This window comes from Neomonachus schauinslandi, chromosome 5 (genome assembly GCF_002201575.2).
Source record: "Neomonachus schauinslandi chromosome 5, ASM220157v2, whole genome shotgun sequence".
Lineage (NCBI taxonomy): Eukaryota > Metazoa > Chordata > Mammalia > Carnivora > Phocidae > Neomonachus > Neomonachus schauinslandi.
In genome coordinates, this window is record NC_058407.1 from 64,051,768 (window position 1) to 64,070,402 (window position 18,635).

Genomic DNA, 18,635 nt, shown 5'->3' on the forward strand with positions numbered 1-18,635 from the left:
AGCTGGGGAGGGAAGGCAGCCAGTGAATCAGCTTGGGACCTCCTTAGGCCTCCCCCCCTTCTCCTCCTCCCCAGTGTTCCTTAGTGATGCTCTGAATCGTTACAACGATTTCCCACCCCGGTGGCATCACTCATCTGAAAGAACCCTGAAAATTTCTTGCATCTCTGCCTCTTCCAGAAACCTTGGCCAGGGAAGGAAGGGGGAGGTTGGTCCCAAAAAGCCTGTAAGTGTGGGGTGTGATACTCGCTGTAGCCACTACGGGGCGCGCGCAGGTCGCGGATTTCCCCGGTAGCTAATTCCCGAGTCCCCCCTACCCAGGCACTGCTAGTTAACCAGTTGATACCCAGTTACAGCGCGCGGGTGCCCCGTCTTGCCACCTCCAGCCGTGCGAGGTCGGGGACAGGCCTCTGGCCTTCTAGACCTCTGGAAGCGCGCGGAGCCCCTCTTTGTTACTCACCCATGCCAACCGGCTTGGGACCCAGACACTGAAGTCTTTTTTCTCTCTGATCTTGGACAGTTCTGTCTCTACTTACTAGCCATGTGAATTTGGCCAAATCACTTCACCTCCCTGAGCCTCAGTTTCCTCATCTGTCAAATGGGGGTTTATAAACACCTACCTCGCAGGGTTGTTGTGAGGATTTTATGCGATAATGTATGTAAAGCGCCTTGCACAGTGCCTGGCACACAGTAGGCGCTCAATAAATCTAAGCTTCCCTTTGTCCAATCTTGGCATCTTTTTCCTTTCACCGGCCCAGTCCCTCCCGTGTCCCTCCCCCCAGGGCTCCACTGTTTCTCCCCCCTCGGTGGGGGGCTGGGGGGACTCCTTTCTTTGATGGAAACTCCTGGCTCACCCCTGTCACCCCCAGTCGGACTTTTCCTTCCTTGCCCCCCGCCCCACCCCCGCTGACTCTTCCCACTGCCCTGGCGCACTCCCCCCACCCCCCATTCCGGGCAAGGGCTGAGTCAGCCTGGGTAAATTTAGCCGCCGACACGGCGGGCGCGGGGGCTTCGCCCAGACTCAGTCGCGAAGTCCTGGCCGGCCCGCCTCTGCCCCCATCCCTACCGAGTCACTCCAACTCCCGCTCAGCGCTCAGAGCCCCAGCCCCGTTCTCAAGCCACTTATGATTTTGGTCTTCAGTTATCTTGATGTCACTCCCTACCCTCACCCAGAGAGATCAGACATGTCAGGACGGGTAGGAGAGAGCAGGACAGTTTGGGAGGTCGATGGTCTGGACCCTGCACTGGGGCAGGCTGACCTTGGTTCAGTGTGTGTGTGTGGTGGGGGTGTCCCTTTGGGCTTCTTAACCTGAGGGGAGAACATTGATCAAAATTACCCTGGAGAGTCCAACCCAGAACCTGCCTGGGACCCACAACGTCAGGTTTCAAGTTAGCTCTTGCTGGAGGAAGTAAAGGAAGTGAGGTTCACCTTGGGCAGAGATCAAAGTTTCCTGAGGTCTGCCTACCTTCCACCTGCAAGTCTAACTACTGCCAATTCTAACTACTGAGCATTTACTGAGCACCTGAGAGGAAGCAGGCCCTGAGCTGGGCTCCAGGAAAGAGATGAGTAAGGCCTGCCTGCAATGGGGTGAAGATGAACACTCACCAATAATGATAGTAGTGAGCAGCGAGTGGTAAGTATTATAAGGAGTCAAACAAGGGAGATTGTGTGGATTTTGTGAGATCAGGAAAGGCTCCCTGAAGGAGGTGGCATCTGAGATAGAATTTGGGGAAAGGAGTTCCAAGTAGAGGAAAGAGCAAAAATAGTCGTATGGATTGGGGGAAGCCGAGTATGTGTTGGAAATTACCAAACGGTCTGGTTAGACTGGAGTTGAGGGTACATTCTCAGGAGTGGAAACTGAGGACAGGCTGGGGTGAGCCTGGCCCCCTCGGGAGTGTGTGCCTTGGACCTCTGGGCTTGAGAAGAGAACGGACTTGAGGCCAGGAGGAAGACCGAGGAAGGCCAGGGCAGTGGTGAGAGCATCTGCCTGGATTTTGCTACAGCCCAGGGCCTCCAGGCTCTCAGGCTGGAAGAAGAGGTGAGCCGTATGGGTAGTGGAGGGGCCGGTCCTGTGGAGGGAGACCCCATCATACAGCCAAAGACTCTGTGAGGTGGAACACTCAGGAGGTCAGTTTCTAAGAGTTCACCCACACTACTACCATTATCGGAAAAATAGGATAGTGTTGTGTTTAGAGCATGGACTCTGGGGCCTGGCAGCATGGGTTTAGATCTTGCCTCTACCTCACACTAGCTGTGTGACCTTGGGCAAATAACTCAATCTCTCTGTGTCTTAGTGTCCTTAGGTATAAATGGGGTTATGAATAGTGCTTTTTTCCTAGGCTTGTTGGGAGGATTAAATGATTCAATATGAAAAGCACTTAGAACAATGCCTGGTACATAATAAAGGATATACAAGTGTTAAGCTCTGATTATTATTTCTCTCTAGAGCTATTTCATTAGTATTGGGGGCATAAGAACAGGAGGCTGGGGGAAAGAAGTAGAGGTTGGGGAAGAAGAACAACAGGCAGCTGAGGCCAGGTCAAGAAGAGAAGGGAGCCCCGGGGTGGAGACACAGTCCCTTGAATGGGTGGAGGATGTACAGGGAGGATTTGGGCAGTTAGGGTGCCAGGCAACACACCCTGCTTCCCCAGGACTTCCTTCATCTTTGCCTAAGGGTGGAGTCAGCACTGGCTGCTAAAGATCTGGGGAGAAAGGGACAGAGAGAAGGGGAGGGGTGACTGCAGGTCTGGGGGCCAGCCCTTGGTGAGCCATATCTCAGACTGGCCCTGCATGGCACTGTGGGTGGGAGGCTGGAGGCTCCCTGCTGCGAAAATGACTTCTAAATCTGGCTGTGTCTGCCAGCTGGCCAGCCTTGAGACGGAGGCCACAACCACCCCCAACCCTGGGACAGCCTCCCGGGTCAGGTGTAGGGAGAGCAGACGCAGGAGGGCGTGGTCAGGATGGGGTAGCATCTCTCAGGTTAGCACAGGCCACTACCCTCCCAACAGCCCGGTTCTTCCCAGGGAAGCCCTTCTCTGTCCCAAATGGGGCCGGGTTAATATGGCTTCAGAGGGCCGAAGGGCCCCCTCTCCTTTCGGACTCTCATGAGAGCCCTGGGACTTCCCTAGATCAGCCACAAATGGGCAACAGAGAACCAGGCCGTAATTCTGGGACTTTAGGGGATTCGGGGTGAGGAGTGTGTATATGGGGTGTGAGGAGGAGAGGACCAGGAGAGACGGCTAGACATGAATACGCAGGGAGTGGGCAAAGTGTGTCTGTAGAGAAGGGTGAGCATTCCCTCAGTTACTCATCTGGTCACTCCTTCATTAAACTTGTATGCCAGGCTCCAGGGACACCCAAGAGACTCAGACAGGGCTCCTATTTTCAGGGAGCTTCCAATCCAGGGTGTGTGTGAGACAGGGGAAGGGATATGGGAGAGGAAACCCACAAAATCATTACAGTCAGTGCAGGCTGTGCAACATAATATATGTTAATGAAGACATTCCTGAGGATCTAGGCAAGCATGTAAGAAGGAGCAGTTCCCCAACTGTGAGTTACTTCTGGGGAGTAGGAGGTGAGTCACTGAGGGTGCATTTGTCGTGAAGGAAGGCTCAGTCTGGATATTGTCCCCTTGCCTGTATGCCTTGCTTGGCAAGGAGTGGGCTTCCTCCCTTGAAGCCTCTGACACTACATAGCTTTTGATGAGTCCTTTTAAAGAAGAATTGCTTCATCCATCCGTCTATCCATCCATGCATGCCTCCATCCTTTTGTTCATCCATGCATGCATCCGCCCATCTATATATCCCACCTATCCATTTATCCATCCATCTACCAACCCCTCTGTCATCCATCCATCCATCCATTTATCCATCCATTCGTTCATCCACTTATTCATCCATCCATCCATCTCTTTCTTCTCTTAATGATGACATATGATGTGCCTAGCTCAGTGCCGCAAGGAATGCCAAGATGAACAAAACACAGAGCCCATGTCCTCAGGAAGGTAGAAGCCTAGTAAGAGGATAAGTAACTTACGCAGATAACCTTCCACGGGACAGCCAGTATGTGCTGTTAACCAAAGCCCTGCCAAGAAGCTGCTTCAGGAGGCAAGGCCATTTTGCCACGGGAAGTTAGAAGAGCTTAATGGAGGGAGGGACATTCCAGATGGGTTTCAATAGGGGGAGATGGGGAAGATGTGCATTCCAGGGTGTGGGCAAAGGTAGAGAGGTGGGAAAGCACAAAGCCTTCACAGGGAACAGAGGCCCTGGGGAATGCAGAGGTGCGGGATCCTAGAATGAAGTGTGTGAGCCAAATCATGAAGCGCCTCTGGAAAGCAAGGATAAAAGTTGGAGATTTAGTGAAAGGAATTGAGGAAGAGGGGAGGGGCAGAAAGTTTTTGAGCTGCTAATGTCCCCATTGCCTCCTCAACACCTATATCATTGTTTTCTCTACTGACTGATTATGACCTTTGTTGGTCTTGTTAGGCTGTGGAATCCCCTGCTAGACCATGAGCTACTCAAGGTAGCGCCTTTGGTTTAGCTCTGTATCCCCTACAAGCTTGGCCCGGAGCAGGCGCTCGGCAAATGCTAGCAGAAGGTGGGAACAAATGGTAAAACTGCGTAACAGGAACACTGGTACAGCAACGCAGCCTCAGATATACAGGAGGAGAGGGGGCTGCGGCCTGGTGTTCCCAGCCCCCAGCATAGGGAAGAACCCCGCTTTCTTTGCCGGAGTCTCTTCAGGAGCTCCTCCAAGAGGCACCACAAGGTGGCGCCGTTCCAACTGTAGCGCTGCATTCTGCCAAGGTCCTTAAAATGTTTGCCGTTGGAGGAGTGCCCATCCAAGAACTGTCCCTGGATGGTCTAGACACTTCCTTCCAGCAAGTGCTGAGACAGAATAAAAAGGCTGAGTGCAGCTATGGGAAAGAAGAGCCAACATACCCCCAGCTCCAATGTAAGAACTGGCCTCATCTATCCATCCATTCGCCGGCCAGTACCTACTATGTGTCAGGTACAGTGTTAGGCTCTTGGAAAAACAACAGTGACCAAGACATAGTCCCTGTCCTCAAAGAGCTCAGTTAGAGTCCTAATCAAAAACCAAATCTTCTTTTGCCTGCTTTCTCTCTCTTTTACACACACAGATGCACACACACACCTGTTTCCAAGGCCAATTCCCTTGACCTGGGAAGCCATCTCCACGTGAAATCTACTCTCTGGCACTGCCCACCCCCTCCAAATCCACGTTTCTCCCTAAGGTTGCTGCATGGCCACATAGATGTTCCTTCCTGGGGTGACTCCTCTTGCCTTATCCGAGCTCCCTGACCAGCCCTTTCCTAGTCTCTCTCCCAACCTCCCCCATCATACCCACAGCCATGCTGCCAGCTCTGGAGGCTCTAGGGACCTCCTGAGAGTATGCCTGGTATGGATTAGGGCCTCCCAATATTCTACAACTCTGGAGGCTACAGGAACATGAAGGTGGATCCACAGAAAGGCCCTATGAGACCCTGGTGTCACCAGCCCAGAGATGAGGAGTTGCAGAGTCCAGAAAACCAAAATCTCAGAAACATGCCCCTCTAGGGCCTGGGGGCTCTGCCAGCCAAACCTGTCCCCAGACAGGCTGCCTTCCTTTTCTCATCTACTTTGGGGGGACCAGGCTTCTCCCTAGCTCCAATTCCATAATGGTGGCTGTGGGAGACACTGGTTGGGAGGTGAAGCATTGTGGGACATTGTCCACTTTCCCAACATGCTCTAGGGCCCAACTTAGCCCTTGGCGGGTTTGGGAGAAGAGAGGAGGGAGGGTTGGTGCTGAGAGTGGGAGCCGGGCCCATCGAGGTCCCGGGAGTGAATGCGGCATTGTTGGCCAGGCCAGAGTCACAGATAATTACCTCAATTAGTGACAATGGGAGAGTAATAAATACAGGCTTAGTGTCTCCTACCCCACCAGGGCTCCGAAGATTAATCCAGGCTGACGGGCGGGCCCTGAAAGGCGTGATGGACAATTCATTAAACTCCCCAAATGCCGCACAACCTGGGCGTGAAGGCTGAGTTAGCCCCCTGGGGGCTGCGCCTTTGTCCTGATTGTGTGTCTCCGCCGCAGCCGAGCCGGGCAGCCCCCAGAGAGCGGGGAGGTGAGTGGGGCTCCCCCAGCCCGGCCAGGCGGCGGGAGGATTAGGCCTCGGTCCGGCCCTGGTTGCCCTGGCACACCAGCCCGGCCGGGCTGGAATGTCCGTGGGGGGGAGCAGGCCGAGCGGAGGGGCGGGGCCGACAAGGTGGGGTAAGGGGGGCACACAAAACCGGGGGCAGGAGGAGTTAATTAGACGCCAGCCGAGGAGGGCGAGGGGCCACAATAGGGCCGAGGGGCCGCCAGGGACGGCCCCTTCACTTCCGAGGATTAATAGGGAGGAGGGAGAGGGGAGGGGTTCAGCCTTGGGGGAGGAGAGCTGGAAGCTTCCCATGGTGGCACTGCCCCCTTTTGCCCAGCTTGGCACCTACTTGGCAAGTGGCTGGGAAGCAGGAGGCCCTGGCAGCCTGGGCAGGTGCCCCCCCAGGATCCCACAGAGTGGCTCTTTCTTCCTGGCATGGTGCCCGCGTTGGGAGATGACTGGGCAGCGAGGAGAAAAAGGACCCGTCATTTATCGGGGGACTGGTGGGAGCAGGAATGTTTGAGGGCCCTGGTTCTCAACATCCCCCACCTCCGCCAACCTGCTCTGAGGCAGAACAGGAGCCTGGAGCTTTACCCTTCCTGGTGAGCCTGCCAGGTTCAAGCCCAGAAGTCCATAGGGAGGGCCGGCGCTGATGTGAGCACATGGGAGGGAGTCGGGCCGCTGTGAGTGCACACACGTACGCGTGCAGACACTTGTGTGCGTAGGTGTGCTTAGGCACGCGGCCTGGGGCTCAGCAGGCCCCAGCAAATGCCCGTTGAATGGACCTCGGTTTTGCTGAGAGTAAGCGAGTGTGAGAAAGAGAAGTGGTGCTGAGCTGCACTGTGACCCAGGCTGGTGTTGGGCCCTCTCCTTCTGAGGTCCCCGCCGAGGCCGGCCGGGGAGGGATGGAACCCCACCTCTGAGCAGATGAGCCAATGTCCAGGAGAAATGAAGTGGTGGTGGTTCCTTCCCTTTGAAAAGGGCAAAAAAAAAAAAAAAAAAAAAAAAGTGCAGTAGCCTCTTGGAAGCCCCACTTCCTCCTGGGCCCCAGGAGCAGGGCAGCCCTGGCCCCTCCCTAGGAGCCACCGCACCCTATCCCCTCCTGGGGAATGACAAGGGAGCGAGTTGGCGGCAGTTCCCCGGGCATATTTATAACCTGCTGCTCGCTCACCAGCGTCTGCTTTTAGCCCAGACGGGGGAGGGGGCAGGGGGGTGGTCTGTCTCATGCTGGGCGCCCCGGCTGGGTGTGGAAAGAGTGAGTAAGGGTGAGTGGTGGGCAGCTCTGTATGGATATTCCTGCTCACACCACAGCCAAACAGCTTATTTTCTCATTTTGTTATTTTTCTCCCTCTGGCCTGGAGAGGAGGACTGAGCCAGCCTGAGGTGGGGGGGGGGGTGCCTAGACCCTGGGGTATTTGCAGCCCCACTGACAGGGTTTTTCCAGGGTGCGTGTGGCAGGCTGTGTGTGGTGCCGGCTCGCTGCCCCCCTGGGGATTGTGCAGGTCTGCCCTCTCGGTCCTCTCAGCTTTTCCGCTCCCCCCAGGATATTTCAGGACTAGTGCCTCCCTCGCTCGCTGAGGCCACCCGTGTGTCCGGGGTCCCTGACAGCCTCAGGTCCCCCTGGCTGTGTGGCACCTGGCACCTGAAGCTCAGAGGTGGGTGGAAGGATAACCTGGGCGGATGGGGCAGAGCTGGGGCGTCGGGTCCATTCCTGCCAGCACTGTCCTATGGCGACCTCTCTAGGCCCAGCCCTCCGGGACGATGGCCCAGGTGATCAGAACATCAAAAGAATTAGCTTCGGGGCACCCGGGTGGCTCAGTCAGTTAAGCGTCTGCCTTTGGCTCAGGTCAGGATCCCAGGGTCCTGGGATCGAGCCGGTGTTGGGCTCCCTGCTCAGCAGGAAGCCTGCTTCTCTCTCTCCCTTTACCCCTCCTCCCTGCTCATGCTCTCTCTCTTAAATAAATAAATAAATAAATAAATAAATAAATAAATAAATAAATAAATAAACTTTAAAAAAAATTAGCTTCTATGAAATGCTTTGTAGATCCTATCTCCGTTTGCTTGTCCCCCCCTTTTTTCTTAGTGCATGGCCCCTCAAGGGCCCAGCCTTATTCTGCACTTCCCTACCCACTGTGAAGTCCGAGCCCCTGGAAGTGAAGGGCCTCCATGCAGCGGGCTTGAGTATGGGAGTCTGTGCTTAAACCTCATGGGTGTGCAGACGGCTTTACACTTCACTGAGCCTTCACTTCGCTCCCCTATTACTCTGACAGTATGTGTTGATGTGCTTGATTCCCTGGCCACACCGTAAGCTCCTCCAAGTGGGCACTAGCTCATACAGCCCTGTACCCCAGCGTCTGGCATATGCCTGGTGCAGAAGACGTGTCCGCAAATGTTCAAATGACCCTAGTTTTCATAAACGTGATCTCATCTGAACCTCCTCACTCTCCGGAAGGAGAAGATTCGCTACTGACAACCATCCCTGTTTAATAGACAAGGTAACTGAGGCTGAGAAAACAACAGATTTGGTAAAAGTCTAATTAGGACCAGAACAGGATTCATTGCTCCCCTTTACCCTTCCTCCAGCTCCTATGTGTCAGTTCGACTCAGAGGCCCCAGCTTCTGGGCCTGAAAACTGATACCAGTTCCAGCTCTTGGATTTAGGAGTCAGGTGAGAGTGGTCGGGGACAACGGCCAACCCCTCAGCTCCCCAGCCGCTGCTTCTCCCCAACTCTGGGCATTGTCCAGCAGGGGCCGAGCCCCCTCTCCTGCCTCTGGCAGCCCATTAACTTCTTGCTTTGGTAGCTGGGGATCTAATAATTCATTGAATTATAGACTGGATATTCTCTGCAGGGGGTTCTTTACTGGAAACCCAAGGCTTATGAGGTGTCTTCTACTCTGGATCAATAAGTTTTCTATTCCTCCCCCTCCACTGCCCATCAGAGCTGAGCTGGTGCTGGCTTGGCAGATGGAGAGAAAGGGAAAGGGATGTCCGTTGCAGGGTTGAGCAGCTCCTGGCTCCACTCCCCTACCCCCACACATACCCCAAAGGCCAATAGGGGTCAGAGTTCACATATCCAGGGAGAGGTGGGAGGCAGCAACAACAGTAAAAGAGTCCTGGGGAGAGTGGGAAATTCTCCAGTCGTCTGGGATCAGTTGTTGCCATTAGGGGGTGGGGTGCTTCATAGCTCCCCCTGCCTTTTAGGTCCTCCCCTGGGGGAAAGTGTTAGGATTAGGGATAGGCATTAGAGCTTAGGAAGGGGTTAGTGTTTGTCTGAAGTTAGGGTTAAGGCTAAGGTTAGACCTAGACCTAGGGATGGGGAGAGGATTAGGGTTAGAGATAGGTTTAGGGTGTGGACAGGATTAGTACTCCTGCCCACTCCGATGAATGTGCGCATTGGAAGTATCTGTGTTATTAGTAACAGTCCTCTTTCAGGCTCTTTATGGGAATGGCTAACTTAATGGTTGGGTTATGGACCATACTTGGGTTTCCTTTTGGTTACATCAGTTTAAGCCCTAGCCTCTGTTTGGTTACATCAGTTTAAGCCCTAGCCTCTGTTTGGTTACATCAGTTTAAGCCCTAGCCTCTGTTTGGTTTCCAGCCCTCCAGCTCCCTTCTGCTCCCCAACCATCATCCCTGAGATTTTGGGTCCAGGACTAGAACCCATCATGTTACCTAGATCCTCCCAAGCCCAACTTTGGGAGCTGGAGTCCTAATAAGGTGTTTCCTTGTCTTGGGGAGGGAAGTGCCTTCCCCACCGCCCCATGCCCTGACCACAGGTGAAGCAAATAGGCTTCAGGGACCAAAAGCTCTACAGCAACACCTTTTCTGCTTGGAGTTCTCTTTCTTCTTTGGTTTCTTCTCACAACACGGTCATGGCTATCACTCAGTTGTGGCTATTTTCACAACTCCAGATGGGAAAGGCAGGCTCAGAGCTTGTTTGTCTGTTTGTTTAATCCCCATTTAGCAAGGGAAGAAACTGAGGCAGTTTGGACTTGCCCGATATCACACAGCCAGTTGGTGTTCGAATAGGAAGAAGAATCCTGCAGGGTCTCTTGGCTCCTGACTAGGTTCTTTTGGAGACCTGGATCCCCAGTGGCCTCATTAAGGTCATCCAAGGGTCAGAACCTTAGGGTCCTCTTGCAGGGCCAGGGCACCAGTCCCCCAACAACATATCCTATTTGTTTAAGAGAAGTAAGCAATGGTGTGTTCTGGGTTCAAGGAAAAGCCACCAAGTCACCGATAAAAATAGAGATTTTATTCTGCAGAGGAAGATACTACATTGGTGGGGGCGAGGAGCCACTAATAGCTACAATGCAAGGAAATACTGATTCCGGTAGGCAACAGCATCTTTGAGAAATTGGAGAGGAGAAGAGGGAGCAAAAAAGGCTGGAGAGCAAAAGGAGAGAAGAAGGGAGAGGAGTGGGGTGGGGTGGGGTGGAAGTGGGGTGGGGTGGGGTGGAAGTGGTCTCTGCAAGCCAGGCTGGAACCCAGCACAATAAATAGTTTTATTTACAACAACCAAACTCGTGGCTTTGTATCCACGATTCAGTGCAAATTATTTACACACTGATGAGGAGGCAGGACAGGAAGGGGTAGGAGGTGCCCGAGGGAGGCATGGCTCACAGCTGTTCAGTGGCTCCATGACAGAGGCTGGGAGAATGGGGGTATTTCGGCTGGGTCCCCCAACCTCATTTTCCACATCACCACAGCTGCCCTTTCACCCTGGCACCTCCTGGTTCGGCTGGAGGTGGGGAGGAGAAAGGCCCCCATGCCCAGGTGTGTGTTCAGGGTCTGAGCCCTTGGCAGGAGAATGGGAAGGGCACAAGCGGACCTGGAGAAAAACTGAGGATAAAGGCGAGGGAGAGAGGCAAGGAGGTCACCGGCGCGGTGGAGGAGGCCGAGCCACACGGTCAGCAGCTGACCCCCACGGGGGAGGGAACGAATCCTTCTCTCACCTCGGGGCCAAGCAGGGGGCAGTGCAACAAGGGGTCTCCCGGGACAGGGAGGGAGGTAGGTCCGGGGCAGGTCCGTCAGGATGGCAAGAGGGTTCGTGCCGGCCCAGGCAAGTGGTTTCAGGAGTCCGCAGGCAGGAGGAGGTGGGAGAAATGATGGCGTACGCAGGAATCCCACCGAGGGTGGCTGGAGGGGCCGGGTGGGGGTGTGTGCGGCACTGTTTGGAGGTGCGCGAGAGGAGCGCGCTCCCGGGCGCGAGTGCGCGCGGGCTTTCACAGACACTCGTGCAGTACGCGCGTGTGCGTGCAGTTGCGGCAGCTGACGTGGCAGCACCAGTGGAAGGTGCAGTTGCAGCGCTCGGTGACGCGCTGTGTGCGCGTGCGGTGGCCGCGGCCACAGCAGAGCAGCTCGCAGCCGTCCAGCGCGGGCGACGAGCTGTTGCAGGCGCGCCCCGCCGTGCCGGCTGTCCCCAGGCGTCCGCTGTACGTGCAGAAATTGGGCGATTTCTCAAAGTAGACCAGGTCGTGGGGGGAGGGCGGCTTGTGCGCGGGGTCTTCGGGCTCCAGGCGCAGCAGTTCTGCCCGCGAGGCGCGGTTGCTGCCGCGGTTGCCGTAGAGGACGCGCGAGGCGCCGTCGAATCGGTCGCGCAGCACGTCGCCCACGGCGCGCAGCGTGGGCAGCCTCATCCAGCACGTGCGCACCGTGCACGAGCCCGACATCCCGTGGCACTTGCACTCCTGGCGCATCTCGGAGAACACGGTCTGGGAGGAAGCGGGGGGGGGGGGAGGGAAGAAAGGGTGTCCCAGGGTGGTCACAGCCAGAGCCACCATCCCAGGTACCGCCTCCTCCCGGACCCTGCCAGGACCTCCGCGAAGGCGGAAGGGAGGAAGGGGAAGGGAGGCGCGAAATGTCGCGCAGAGATCTGGACACCGGGCCCAACTCTCCTCCACGCCGGACAGTGGCCCCGGCCTCCAAGCCTCGTTTCTTTTCAGTGATTACAACGGAGGGGCTGTAGGCAATACATTCCACGGGTTGCCTGACTCCTAACCTCTCCAGTTCTCCCTGCCCTCCGCCACTCTCTTCCATTCTCTGCCTTCCCTTCCAAACCCCCAGCACCCTCTGGACGTCCTCTCCTGGTTCCCTAACCCCGACGCCTGGCCTTATCACCGTCTGTTACTGCCCAGATTCGAGGTCAGCCCCTGCTCGGGGCCTCGGAGATCCCTGCCACTCCGCTTGCAGGTAGAGCCCCTGAAGCGCGCTCACCGTGCGGCCCGCCTCGTTGTTGTGGAGGTTCATGAGGAAGCGCAGGTCCCGCCCCTTCTCCCCGGAGTCCACAAACTCCCTGCCGAAGAGGCGGCCGAAGTCGATGTTGTCGCTGCAGCCCCCCCAGTGCCAATCGGGGCCCCCAGGCCCCCGCCGCCTGTAGTCGCACGTGCAGGACTCGATGGAGCCCTCTGAGCAGGAGCGTGCCACTGAATGCGTAACCCCGGCGGAGGTGATGGCGAAGATAAATGCCGTTTCTCGACAGCCTGTGAGGGAAGGGAGCTAACGATGAGCGAGGAGGTAACGCGGGGGTGCGGCCAGCCTCCTCTGTGGAGGGTTCGGGACCCTTGAGTCCGGTGCCCCGACTGCGCCCTTGGAGTCCTGGGAGCCAGGCGGCCGGCTGTGCTGGGAAGCTGGTCTCCTAGAGAAAGCACGTGCGTGGGCACGCAACCCTGTCCACGCTTGTAATCACGCGCTCCCGAGACTCAGGGCGCACTTGGCTCCTCAGTGGAAGTGGGGCAGCTCCAGAGAGATAAACCGAAAAGAGGGGAGCGGAAGAACTCTACACTGTCAAAATCTCTCCGCAGCCCAAACTTTCGGCCCGTGTCGGCGATGGGAGCCTTGCTGGGCTTGGAGGCGAGACACTCTCGCAGAGATCCGCTGCCCGGGCGCCTTTGAGAGGGGCCGGGAAAGCGGTGGCCAGCCAGCGTCCACGACTTAGGACTCGCTTTTGCCCGGGCAGTGGCGCAGAAAAGCTAAGCTCTGCGCCCAAGGTGCACGGCTTGAAAACGCCTGGTAGAACGAGTCTGGCCCAGAGCTGGCGCTGGGCGTGAAGCTCTTGGCGGGTTGATCGTGTAACCCTGCGGGCGCCGGGGACATTTTCCCTGCGCTCGCCTGCCCCTGCCCTGCGGGTGACCCTGCGTTCCCCTGGTCCCGGAAACGTCGCTTTCCTGGGTACCCACCTCGGTTGACGATCTTGCCGAAGAGGTGGGGCCCCGAAGCCGTGGGACAGTTCCAGCGGCGGTTGCGGAACTGCCACTTGCACTCTCGCACCGCGCTCTGCAGCCCCCCGCTCACGCTGTGCAGGATCCCCGGGTTCTGGCGGATCAGCCTCCGCTGTTTGCGGCTCAGCAGCTGAAGACTGGGCTCGAGCACCAGTTGTAGACTCTTGGAGTCGGTCAGCAGGTTCGTGGAGGAGGCTACGTTCACGATGCCCCTGGTGAGATGCATGATAGGAGCTCAAGCTCTGGAATGGGGACCTGCACCCTAAGCAAAAAGGTCGTGTCTACCCCGCCCTCTTCCTGGAGCTATTTGCCTGAGAGAGCCGCAGGAGATCAGTAATGAGGTAAAGACTCCGTGCTCCCTGGCTCAGTAGTTTGAAAGGAATGGGCGTCCAGAGTTTTGTGCAGGGCCACTCGGGGCCCTGGGTCTGGGGACTGGACAGGGGAGGCATGGGAAACCTGAAGACCAGATGTCCACCTTGGCTCTAAGAGGCTGCTTCCGGGCGGCTCTGGCCTGGAGTCCATGCCCACCCAAGGCGTGAAATGTATAGGAGTCCCACCCTCTTCTTGCCTCCTTTCTGAGCGCCAGCCTGGCCCTTCGCTTGCCGAGGCAGGGAAACCTGTGGTGTGGCTACCACCGTGAGGCTGGGTTTGGGGCTCACGGGCGAAGGGCGGTGCTAGATGGGAGTGGGCTCCCTGCCTGGAGTATCGTGGGCCGCGGCGGGCGGACCATTCACCCCACCTCATCCGAACTAGGTTCTCTGGAGCAGCTGCGCTCCAGAGCGCCCCTCGGTGTCTCGCAGCAAGTCAGTGCGGTGGAGGGAGCGGACGGATCCCAGAGCGTGGGAGCTGGCTGGGGCTGGCCCCTGGCTCTGCGCCCCGGGACGAGTGGCGACCCCGCACCAGCTCACTTACCACCATCGGCCACTGCTGTTGGCGGCCAGGGCTGCGGGCAGGGCGGCCAGCGCCAGCAAGAGCGTAGCAGAAACCCAGCCGGGCAGCAGCGCCCAGTGCCCCATGGCCTGCCCGGCCTCGCCTGCTCTGTGCTGAAGTCGGGGCGGCTTTGGCTGCTGCCCGCGACGGTGGGACGGGACGCGGCGGTGGAGGCAGTGGCGAGAGTTCGCAGTCTGGCTCTAACAGCCCTGGGGGCGGGCGGCGGGCAGCATGGCTCGCGGTCCCAGCTGGTGGGCTGAGGCAGCCACGGCGGGCGGCACCACCTCTTATAGTTGCGGCGCTGGCTGAAGTGACGATAGGAGGCTGCCCCGCCGGGCCGCACTGTGGCACCAGGGCGCACCGGTCAGGGGCGCAGACAATGGGCAGCGAGCGGGGCCGTGGCTCCCGCCCGTCTGAGGCGAGAGCTGACGGGAGGGCCGTCGGGGCTCACCCCCGCCCCCTGCCCGGTGGCTCCCGCCTCCGGGCCTGCACTGGCCGCCGACCCCTCCCCTTGGGACGCCCTCCCACGCACGCCCGCCTCACTCCTCCTCGCGTCCGGAGCCCGTCGGGGACCAGCGTCCGCCAGGGGGCGCGGCGATAGTGTGCTACGGGGAGAGCCGGCCAGGAGCCCCGCCGCCTCGCCACCACCGGCCGTGGGGCTGTCCCCTCGACGTCAGCCCGGGCCTCCGCTGGCGTCCCCTCTCTCCCCACTCCTGAGTAGAGGAAGGCAAGGAAAGCTGTCGTTCTGGGCGGCGACTCCGGGGAGACGCCTCCTTCCCAGGAAACTCCGCCCCTCCCCCGACGGCTGGACAGAGAAGGATAAGCGGGAGTCTGAGGGTGCGGGTGGGGTCGTGAAATCCCGGGGGGTGGGGGTGGGGGGTTGGGGGTGAGTTCACCAAACAGAGCCTGTCTGTGGAGAGAAACCAACCAGGGACAGCGGCAGTTTGTGTTTGTGGGCTGGAAGGCGTGCACAAGTGACTGTGTGTGTTTGTGTGTGTGTGTGTGCGCGCGCGCGCGCGTGTGTGTATATAAGCGGGACAATGCAAATGCGAATGCATATGCGAATGTGTGAGTGTGTCCTGAGGGTGTACACCCATGTGTGTCCTCATGTAGGGAAACTCCGTGTTTGGAGGAGGGATGTTAGGAACCTTTCCAAAGAATCTTGGAATTTAGCTCAGGTCAGAAGGGATCAATCGAGTAATCTTGTCACAGCCGCCACCTGGGACAGTGCATCATCTATGTGTGGGGAAGGAGGTGGTAGCTACCGTCGGGAAAGACCCAGATGATTGACTGAGAGATGGAGTGTCTGGAACTGTGTGTGGAGGTGGGTGGATGGGTGGATGAGTATGTGTGCGTGGGAAGATTAAATATGCATATATGTGTCACACTCGCCGTGTATACCTTGTGTCATCCTATGGTGCGTCACCCCGTGGCATGTGTCAACCTGTGCACGTCACTAGGGGAGGGGCCTGAGCCGGCAACCTAGGCAGCATCAAGATGGACAAGGCCTGGAGTGGCTGAGTCTCTGAGGATTAGGCTCAGGAAGGGCAGTGGAGTAGATGACAGGCATGTGTATGGGTGCAGGAGGGAGGGCTGGGAAGAGAAGAGCTGCTTGCTGAACTGACCCCAGAATAGAGAACTTGTGCCTCCACGCATCTGCTTCTTTTTGGATTTTTCTGTCTAGTTTCTGTCTTCCTCCAAAACTGGCTCTTTCTACTCTTACCACATCGAGATACCCAAATGCTTGCAAGCATCTCCTCCATTGTACACTTTTCTGTTTTCTCCCAGGGACTCCAACTCAGCTTCAAGGCTACCCTTGGCCTCCTATTGAGGATGTAGCTGCTGTTTCCTCTATGGGCATAGGGAGCACTGCCAGCCTGCTTATCGTGCCCTCCCAGCACACACAGATGGCCCCTGGAAGGAGGGAAGATCTCCTCCTTCAAGTCTCTCCTCTCTCTCACTTCACAGAGGAAAAAGGAGATTAAGAAGTTGTCCAAGGTCCACACAGGTAATAAATGGGGGCACTTGGCTGGCTCAACCAGTGGAGCATGTGACTCTTGATTTTGGGATTCGAAGTTGGAGCCCCACGTTGGGTGTAGACATTACTTAAAAGTAAAATCTTTAGAAAATGAATAAATGGGGGGGTGCTTGGGTGGCTCAGTCGGTTAAGCATCAGACTCTTGGTTTCGGCTCAGGTCATGATCTCAGGGTCCTGAGATGGAGCCCTGTGTCGGCTCCATGTGCAGTGGGGAGTCTGCTTCTCCTTCTCTCCTTCTCCCTCTCCCTCTGCCTCTCTCCCTGAGCGCGCACTCTCTCTCTAAAATAAATAAATAATCTTTTTAAAAAAAATGAATAAACGGTAGAGCCAGATTAAAACTCAGATCGTTTTGACTCAAAACCCATGTTCTTTCCACTTTACGAGCTGTTTGAGTGTGTAGCAATGGGCCCATCTCAAAACTGACAGATAAATAAAATTGATCTTTAGGATCTTTCTGTCTCCCTTTTGGATCTTCTCTTTTTCATCTCCCCCGCCTTCAGGGTACTTTCTTTTTTTTTTTTTTCTAAAGATTTTATTTATTTATTTGAGAGAGAGAGACTGAGAGAGAGAGCACATGAGAGGGGGGAGGGTCGGGAGGGTCAGAGGGAGAAGCAGACTCCCTGCCGAGCAGGGAGCCTGATGCGGGACTCGATCCAGGGACTCCAGGATCATGACCTGAGCCGAAGGCAGTCGCTTAACCAACTGAGCCACCCAGGTGCCCTTCAGGGTACTTTCTAACTGAGTATGTACCCAGGTCTGATCTTGAAGAGTTCCAAGTCTCAGAAATAACCAGGTATCCCCTTCAAGGTGGGGAAATCACTCTAAGGAGTACATGTCTGATGAGTTTAAGTAATCTTCCTGGAGCACTTCCATTTTAAGTGAGATGCTGATTAACCCAAATGAAGCCTGAGGGTGGTTATTTTTGAGGGCAACATCCTTCCCAGGCCTATTGCCCCATCCACTGTACCTGGTCCCTCCAAGGCTTTGACCCTGAGGGACAAGGTGTACTGGCCCAGCATCCTCCCCAGGTCCAAAAGCCAGTAATCTCTCCAGAGGGCACCCAGTAGAGATGGCTCAAGTAAATAGACAATTATGGGCAGCTTGTCTGGGTCATGTCTTTTGGCCTATGGATGGATAAAACCTCATGCAGGCCGGAGATGCAATGGAAGACAGGAAGCCCTGTCTGTGGCCATTGGTGACAAGCAGAGGTGGAAAGAAAGAAAAGAAGGAGCGAGTATCCTCTGTTCCACCATTCTACCCACCAGGACTAGTGGGGAAGAGCGGGAGGGGAGGTCTCTAATTCTGGGTCACACTGTGCACGCCCTGGCCCAAATTTCTATTTAGATCAAATCATCACTCTGGGGGCGCCTGGGTGGCTCAGTCTGTTGGGTGTCTGCCTTTGGCTCAGGTCATGGTCTCAGGGTCCTGGGATCGAGTCCCAGGTTGGGCTCCCTGCTCAGCAGGGAGTCCGCTTGTGGCTCTGCTCCTCCCCACCCCCCCGGCTTGTTCTCTCTCTCTGTCTCCCTGTCTGTCTCTCTGTCAAATAAATAAATAAAATCTTTAAAAAAAATCATCACTCTGTCTGTTGTCCTCTGTTTCTTTCCTGCATCTTCAGTTTACCTCTGTACTGGATCATACCCATCCATATGCAAAATGCTGTAATATTTCCCATCTAAAACTGCCAAAGCTTCATTTGACTCCACATTACCTCCCAAGATTGCCGCGTTTCTCTGCTCTCTTTTACAGCAAAGCTCAAAAGGATTGTTTTAATCACTAGCACTAATTTCTTTTCTTTATTCTCTCTTTCCATCCTGATCACATCTTTGAACCTGCTACACCTCCTTATCAAAATCATCCATGACCTCTTGGTTGCTCTATGGTTAATTCTTGGTTCTCATCCTAATTAACCTCCAAGGAACGCTTTCTCCTTCTTGAAATACTTCCTCACTTGGGTTCTAGAACACCATTCCTACCTCACTACCTGCTCACCTTCTCAGGCTTCTTATCAGGTTCCACCCTGTGTACCAATTTCTAAGCTTCAGAGTGTGCCCCAATTCAAGCTGGACTTTCTTCTCAGTCTACACTCACTCTCTTGGTGAACCATCCAGTCTCATGTTCCCTAATTTATACCTCTGGCCCTGAACTCTGCACTTGCACATCTAACACTTGAATAGGCTTCTCAAAATGTACCTGTTCAAAACTCGAACGCATGATTCTTCCCCCTCCGAACCTGCTCTTTCTTTGGTCGCCCCATCTCCGGAAGCGGCACCTCCATCCTTTCAGTTGCTCAAGACAAGAGTTTTAGG

The 18,635-nt window shown here is 56.0% G+C and overlaps 1 protein-coding gene across 1 annotated transcript; it reads right to left on the bottom strand.

The window, feature by feature from the left end:
• Window positions 1–11,366: 11,366 nt before the first annotated feature.
• Window positions 11,367–14,377, bottom strand: WNT1 (Wnt family member 1). Its single transcript, XM_021704905.1, has 4 exons — window positions 14,274–14,377; window positions 13,320–13,573; window positions 12,358–12,623; window positions 11,367–11,855 (listed from the first exon to the last, which is right to left on the bottom strand). The coding sequence occupies exons 1-4, from the start codon at window positions 14,375–14,377 to the stop codon at window positions 11,367–11,369; spliced, it is 1,113 nt and encodes a 370-aa protein (XP_021560580.1).
• Window positions 14,378–18,635: the final 4,258 nt, after the last annotated feature.

What these genes read in the sequence shown, in the direction of transcription:
- WNT1 (XM_021704905.1), bottom strand. Translation starts at nt 14,377, where the DNA reads ATGGGGCACTGGGCGCTGCTGCCCGGCTGGGTTTCTGCTACGCTCTTG. An exon ending in AACAGCAGTGGCCGATGGTG is followed by an intron (nt 13,574 to 14,273) that starts GTAAGTGAGCTG and finishes GCATCTCACCAG; the next exon opens with GGGCATCGTGAACGTAGCCT. An exon ending in ACAACGAGGCGGGCCGCACG is followed by an intron (nt 11,856 to 12,357) that starts GTGAGCGCGCTT and finishes GCTTCCTCCCAG; the next exon opens with ACCGTGTTCTCCGAGATGCG.